The 7,701-nt window shown below is 39.9% G+C and overlaps 1 protein-coding gene and 1 non-coding gene across 4 annotated transcripts; both read left to right on the top strand.

The window, feature by feature from the left end:
• Positions 1–17: 17 nt before the first annotated feature.
• Positions 18–6,574, top strand: PTTG1 (PTTG1 regulator of sister chromatid separation, securin). 3 transcript variants are annotated; one of them, XM_004467213.3, is made up of 6 exons: positions 18–115; positions 499–600; positions 934–1,118; positions 2,207–2,300; positions 5,518–5,676; positions 6,429–6,574. In XM_004467213.3, the coding sequence occupies exons 2-6, from the start codon at positions 510–512 to the stop codon at positions 6,506–6,508; spliced, it is 609 nt and encodes a 202-aa protein (XP_004467270.1). In that variant the 5' UTR covers positions 18–115; positions 499–509; the 3' UTR covers positions 6,509–6,574. The 3 variants fall into 3 exon arrangements, with proteins under 3 accessions (XP_004467270.1, XP_004467271.1, XP_023447107.1); XM_004467214.3 differs by having other exon boundaries at positions 41–141; XM_023591339.3 differs by lacking the exon at positions 18–115 and adding an exon at positions 208–354.
• Positions 6,575–7,352: 778 nt separating this feature from the next.
• Positions 7,353–7,476, top strand: LOC111766257 (small nucleolar RNA SNORA31). Its single transcript, XR_002798349.1, has one exon. It is a non-coding gene; the product is annotated as a small nucleolar RNA SNORA31 (small nucleolar RNA).
• Positions 7,477–7,701: the final 225 nt, after the last annotated feature.

Raw genomic sequence — 7,701 nt, forward strand, 5'->3', positions numbered from 1 at the left:
TCCCCGCCTGGTCGTACGAGCCAATAGGGGCGCGAGTTGTGGTTTAAACCCGGAGCCCGACGGCGCGCGACCGTCAGCGGCGGAGAATTGGGGCGGTGTGGCGGTTGAGACCGAGGTACCGGCGCCGACGCCCCGCCAGAGGTCTGGCGCGGCCGGGAAAGGGGCGGGCAGGGACTGGCCCGGGGAGTCGGTGCGCGGGGCCCGGCTCAGCCGTGGGCGTGGACCGCGACGGGGACCGCGTCGGGAACCCTCGGTGGATCTCTTCTGAAGGGCGTCGGGTGTGCGCCGGCCCCAACCCTGCTTCTCACCGACTTAGGGCCGCGGGCGCGCGGGCTTGAAGCCGTAACAGCTGCGGTACGGGCCTGCGGGCTCCGGCACCGCCTCCCGGCTTAGCTCTACTGTGGACGTACGGGGAAGGGAGTTTGGGCCTGTGCTCCATCTCAGCCGTCCCTCGCCTTCCGTAACCCCCAGGGTCTAACCTGTTTTTCTCCTCCCTAGAGTAATCCAGAATGACTACCCTCATCTTTGTTGATAAAGAAAATGGAGAGCCAGGCACCCGTGTGGCTCCTAAGGATGGGCCGAAGCTGGGCCCGGGGCCTTGTAAGTGCACAGGCTGCAATTGGATACGCAACGATTGTGAATTGATTGCGGATATGGTGTGGAGCTGGGGGAGGCATTTAGGGCACGTTGTCGGCAGTTGGAGTCAAGTCCCCTGAGCACTCTTCCTGCGGGAAGCTCGTTATGGGTCCCATTTTCATGTTCAGTGTCTTAGTGGGATTTTTAAAGAGAGTACTGAACTGAAGTGCTATAGGGCAAATTATGGTCCGGCCGCTGCCAAAGATGGGGGTTGGGTTAGGACAAGTTTTTAAGCAGTCAGCCTTGAAGCTGCACAGTTGTTGACTGCTTGAATAATCTTGTTGTAAAACTCTTCAGCGGTCAAAGCCTTGGATAGGAGAGCTCAGGGTTCAACGCCGCGGTTTGGCAAAATGTTTGATGCTCCACCAGCCCTACCTAGAGCCACCAGAAAGGCTTTAGGAACTGTCAACAGAGCTACAGAAAAGTTAGTGAAGACTAATGGACCCCTCAAACAAAAACAGCCCACCTTCGCTGCCAAAAAGGTAAGTTTTGATTATAGAGACACTGTTTATAAACACTTCAGTGATTTTGACTCGAAAAAGAAAAAAGACTATTAACATCCAACCTGGCTTTCCCTGTGAGTAGAAGGAAACACAGACTAGCAAATGTAGATCAGCAGAGGAGAATAATATGGCCCTTGTGGAGTTTCTGCATATCTTTTGATTGGAAGCAGCAAGTGAATGTTGTTTTGCACCTGCAGTTAACTAGCGTCTTGAAGCAGATTGGTTGGTAGCATCTACTTACAGATAAAGTACTGAGAGAGATGGCACCTTGCAAGAGGTCACATACATTGTAAAATCCATTAGTGGGAAAAACGTAGCACTTTACATCAGACCTGTGACTACTAATAGTGTGGCTTACGACAAGGCTAAAACAGGTGACTTTTAAAAAAAAAGTAAGTTGACTTAAAATAAATAAAGCTATTACAAGGATATGGTAAAAATAATGATGATGTTCCACAGAGGACTGAGGTGTGAGAAACCCTGTGGTAGGGATTTCCTCTAGGTATAAATTGAGAATACCTTGGCCTCTGTTTTAACCTTCTTTGGGACTATCTGCCTGCCAGTTCCAGACTAGGGAATTCTCCATAGTGGACTCCTGTCGTCCTTGACTGTCTTACTCAGTGTGTATATATTTAAGGAATGCAAACTTGTTTTTAATATTAACCTGAGGAAATAAAATAACACTAATGGAAAATCATATATCCAAAAATGGCTTTTAAGATTAGCTACTCTTCTGGGTGATTTATGTTCATTTTCTCCTCTGTTAGGTCAAATAATTGAGCTGATTTGCTCTGAATTAACTGTTTTGTATTCTTAGTAAGTTACACTGACAGGTGCTAATACTTAAATTTCAGCCTTTTGAACCATGATACGGAAATTGCTTGCTCAATTATTTGTGTGTAATCATGAGAATTAAGAATTATGGCTTCTTAGAAGTCAGCATGAAATTGACTAATTTTAAAATGTGGTAGGTAATCACATGTTTTGAAAAGACCCTATAATTCACTGTGTTAATCAGTTGACAAGACTTCCATTCCCATTAATCCTTACTTCCTTGGTTGTTTCAGATGACTGAGAAGACTGTTAAAGCAAAAAGCCCTGTTCCTGCCTCGGATGACATCTATCCAGAAATAGAAAAATTCTTTCCCTACAATCCTCTAGGTAGTATCTTTTGGTGTTACAAAAATGAGTTTGGCTTTGAGTTTCTCTTAGAATTCAATTCATCTGTAGTTTGGTATGGATATGAGTGGCATATGACCCAAAACTATCATGAAAGACTATGGGAATCTGGTTTGTTTTGAACACTCTTGTTGGTGGAATTATTTGTAAGGTATCATCTTAGGCCAGGAGGGGAGTAGGAATAAAGATGTGGAAGACATGGTTCCTGTCTCCATGCTTAACACCTTGGGGGGGCGGGGGGGGGGGGGAGGTGTGATAAGATGTCCTCATGAACATTGAACAAGTCTAAATGTTGACAATCTTTCTAGGAAAATTTTTAGGAAGTGGGTTTTATGTCAAGTTGAGTAATGCCTGAGAGTACTGTGGTAGGATTAGGTATTCCTTTGATTAGCCAGTGGAAACGAAGTTTTATTCCTTCAACCTGCTGTGTTTCTGAAATATCTTCCTATCATAGATCCAGCTTTTCAGGCTTTAATTTACTCAGCAAACATGAGGAGAGGCTACTGTGTACCAGGCAATGTGAGGGTATGGCTATAGTAGTTAACAAGACAGAGATCCCCTATCCAGAGAAAGCCCACAATTTGGAGGAAAAGCCAAACAGTATACAAATCATCTCAGAGTATGAGGGAATAGAAAAACGCGGCCTGTTGAGGGGAACTAAAATTAGCCTGTAAGAACAGAGAAGCTTTCTCTTAGGAAGTACAATAAAGTTGAGCCTTGAAGATATGAGGAGATGGCTAGGCGAAGAATGGAGGGGCAAGGCAAGAGAATTCCAGATAAAGTGTGTGCAGAGATCCAGAGGTAGAATAAAGGACCAAAGTGGTTTTGGGAAACTAAAGGTGTCCAGGGTGAAGAATAATATAGGTGGAGAGGGCCAGGGGAAGATCAGGCAGAGACCTCTAGAGTGCTGAGTGTTTTTTATCCTTTTTGCCCAAGAAGGTTTAGCCATTCTTCTGCTGATATATTCAGATAATTTCCAGCTTTTATATATTACAAGACCTTCTGCAATTAGTAGTCTCGATTATATTGTTGCATGTTTGTGAGTATATCTGTAAGATAAACTTTAAAAACGATTGCTGAATGAAAGGTTTAAGTCTAAATTTTGATAAAATGTGGTTCATGCTAATGATTACCATTCAGCCATTAAGGAAAATTAGGTGCATCTAATAAGCCTACTGACCAAGAAGGAAAACTACATTAGACTGCATGTGAGTGAAGAGATATTGCCAAGTTGCCCTCCAAAATAGTATAAATTATTGAACCCACTTATAGTGGATGAGGATGACTTTCCCCCATGTTTTGTAATTGCAAATGTTTTAATACTCTAATCTTTATCAGAAAGGTAATGATGTCTTGCTTTAAATTTGTTATGTGTGTGTGAGCATAATTTATTGGCTCTTAGTAGCTTCTCATTGTAGAGTTACCTGTTTGTGTCTTCATTTTCTTTTGAATATGTGACTTTTATTTTTTTAGTATTAGCTCTTGGTGGGTAATGGAAATTAGCCCTTTTACGTTGCAGACTTCTTTCCTTTGGAGTCTTGTCTGTTTGCTTCTTTTACAGTTCAGTGGTTTTCAATTAAGTAGTCACATATCACTCCATTCCTTTTTGATTTCTGGGTTTACCCACACTTGAAAAAGAGCCCAGTAGTTCCTGAGTACTTAAGGCTTTAAAGACCTTTCATATCTAAGAACAAAGGAGGAAGAACCACAATATTTTGACCTTCTAAGAAAATGCTACCTTCTTTAAAAGAGGAAAGACTGATATTTAAATCATACTTTTCTTACAATCAAGAAACATCAGTTGTTTCAAATAATTCCCATGTAGTAGTAGGGTTTTTAAAGATGGAATGTTTCTTAACACAGTGGTACTCTTTCCCCCCCCCCCCCCCTTCATTTCTGGAACTCTTTACATTCTTAAATTATTGAGGAATCCAAAGAACTTTTATGTTTTCTATATTAGAAATTAAAACAAATTTGAAAAATATTCATTTAAAATAAACCCATTACATTATTAAATACTTAAGAAAAATAACTTTTTAAAACAAATTTAGTGAGAAGAATATCATGGTTTTATAGTCTTGAAAATTTATTTAATTGGCTTAATACCAGACAGCTGGATTCTCATCTGATTCTGCAATCTGTTGTAATTTATTGTTTTGGTTGAAGTATATGTCCTCACATAGATAAATAGTTAAAAAGGGGAGGAATATTTTAATAGCCTTTCAGATAAGTGTGGATATTTATTTGATACTACTCTCTCAACAGCTTTCTTTAAAGTATAGTTGCAATGTGGAATCTGAAACTTTATCAATGATTATTTTATACTCTGACAGTAAAATCCATGAGTCTCAGCTGATACTTCAAATGTATCTTTTATCATTGCTCTTATCTTGCATTGGTCTCATACATTGATTATTTAAAAATGCTGTTTCACTGAGATGCTGACTTGCTTCATTATACAATATCAAAAGCACATTCATTAATATCACCACTGATCTTACTAGAAACATCTTAGAAAGCTGTAAAGCTCATGGTAGTAGATGACTTTTCCAAAACTTTAATTTTTTTTTTTGAAATTTTTAAATTTTATCATTGGCAACAAATACTGTCAGTTTTTCTTGAAGCAATTGTCTACTTTAATTATTTTAGAAAATGTCCAAGTCTGACTAACCATTATTTGTCTTTTAGTTATTCTTTCCAGTAAAAATAGTTCAGGAAAAAGCCCTCTAATTTAGCTTGCAACTCAAATAATTGCACACATCTTTTTTCTTTGAGAGGACCATTGTATATCAATGTAGCAGAAGTGCTTTCTGCATATCTCTCATTTTTTATCACACAGAATATTAAAGACACGTGTTCTCTAGGGTTGAGACTAATAAAATTAATATTTTTTATTGTATACATTAAAATGTTATTTAGGAAAACTAACATTTTTTTTACTGCAAGTGCTTGTTGGTAAAGAATATGATTACTCTTATAGTTTATTGCTACTTCCTTGATTTGTGCCAAAGCACTAGCATTTTACCCACCATTTCTTTTATACCATCATTGTAAATACCAACACAGTGAATAAGGTGTTAATATTATGAAAATAGTTCTGACCTCCTGGGCCCACTTGCTAAAAGGAATTCGACTCCTGGGGGTCTACTGACCAGACTGAGAACTGCTGCCCTAACAAAATGCTTTCTTTTTATGACAGACTTTGAGAGTTTTGACCTGCCTGAAGAGCACCAAATTGCACACCTCCCCTTGAACGGAGTGCCTCTCATGATCCTTGATGAAGAGAGGGAACTTGAAAAGCTGTTAGAGCTGGGTCCCCCCTCCCCTGTGAAGATGCCCTCTGTGATGTGGGAGCCTAGTAAGTGAACAAGTACCCTCCTCGAAAGGCTGCAAACAACTTGTTTCATAGCACTTCCATTACTGTGAGGGCAAAGTTGTACAGAAGGTACTATATAGGTAGCTTCTATTCTTTGAGCTCTAGGGATAAAATTTCAGAATAATGAAAAATCTTCTCAATTAGGAATGCATTTTAGTCCTTAATGCCCAGGTAAAATTAAGTTATTCTGGAATCTGGACAGTCTTAGATATAGCAAAATGAGATAAATATAGCAGATAGTTTGTAGGCTTTAAGTTGAAGTATAAATAAACTTGCTTAGAATGAGAATTTCAAGCTTTATCCAAAGCTAATAAAGGCACAAGAGACTATATATGCCAAAGCATTGAATAATAGTACCTTCTTATTACAGAAGGTTTGAGGTCTTAGTTTAAACTAGTGGTCACAAATTGTCATCAGAATGTTTTCTATTTGCTCTTGTCTGGCTTTGATGGCGTAACTTGTATTTTATAAATAATATTAGTGAGACTGTTAGCTCTTAGTTGGGTCTCTAAGAAGAACAGGGGTTTAAGTACTTTTAAAACTTATTTCCTAATGAAGGTCAATTCTGGGGCAGCAACCACATTCCAAGAAGTGTGTGTGTGTTTGGGGTGAAGAGTCGGGATAGGGACCCATTGGACAAAGGGGAAAAAATGATTTTTTTGATCAAAAGTGGTAACTAATACCTATGTTGACATGGGTTTACGGAAACTTCATAAGAAATTTCTGTTTTCTAGATCTGTTGCAGTCTCCTTCAAGCATTCTGTCGACCCTGGATGTTGAATTGCCGCCTGTTTGCTATGACTTAGATATTTAAATTTCTTAGTGCTGTATAGTGTGTGTGTATATTTTTTTGGTATCAATAAAGCAATTCTTTATTATATTTTTCCTAATGTTGCAGTTATTTTTTGGAATTTGTTTAAAAGAGTATGAAAATTAGCTGAAGTGTTTAATAGGCAAGAATCTGTAATCTGACAGGAGATCTGACTTGTAAAAATGTATCTTTAAAACCTTTTGGTTCATTTTATTTTTTTATTTTTATTTTTTTAAAAAGATTTATTTATTTATTTCTCTCCCCTTCCCCCCCCACCCCTGTTGTCTGTTCTCTGTGTCTATTTGCTGCGTCTTCTTTGTCCGCTTCTGTTGTTGTCAGCGGCATGGGAATCTGTGTTTCTTTTTGTTGCAGCATCTTGTGTCAGTTTTCCATGTGTGCGGCACCATTCCGGGCAGGCTGCACTTTCTTTCTCGCTGGGCGGCTCTACTTAACTGGGTGCACTCCTTGCGCGTAAGGCTCCCCTATATGGGGGACACCCCTACGTGGCACGGCACTCCTTGCGTGCATCAGCACTGCGCATGGGCCAGCTCCACACGGGTCCAGGAGGCCCGGGGTTTGAACCGCGGACCTCCCATGTGGTAGACGGACGCCCTAACCACTGGGCCAAGTCCACTGCCCTTTTTGGTTCATTTTAACAGCTATTTTAGAGCTGCCACTATTTTCCCTGAAATGTGTGTGCTTTATTGCCTTTTTCTGGTCATTCGCTTGTGACATTTATTAGAACTCTTAATTAGAAGAGCTACTTTCAACTCATTAAGAATCTATTGCTAGGCCTTCTTATTGCTAGTTCTATTTGGTTTCTCATGACTTTAATACTCAGTATTTAATGCATCTCTGACAGCCCTGGAGCAGTTAGTCTGCTGCTAAGGTTTCCACAATAGATGCAAGAAAAAAGTCCTCGAGCTTTCTGACTGATTGTGGCAGCCAAGATTGAATGGGGGAATACAGGAAATCCTAAACTTGGGAGAGGGAAAATAACCTTTGCTGCTCAGAAATGAACTAAAGAAAAGCAAGTAGCCTTCTTACTCCACAAGGAGTCTGAGGTTTGGATTTATGTGAGAAGTGTTGGACAATGATGTTCCCTACATGCCTTCTGGTAAAGCTGTAGCAATTTTGAAAGGTTAAAAAAAGGAAATGGGATTAAAAGCAAGCTGGTGGTTCTTCCTTTGAAAAAA

The sequence above is a fragment of the Dasypus novemcinctus genome, chromosome 2, assembly GCF_030445035.2.
Source record: "Dasypus novemcinctus isolate mDasNov1 chromosome 2, mDasNov1.1.hap2, whole genome shotgun sequence".
Taxonomy (NCBI): Eukaryota; Metazoa; Chordata; class Mammalia; order Cingulata; family Dasypodidae; genus Dasypus; species Dasypus novemcinctus.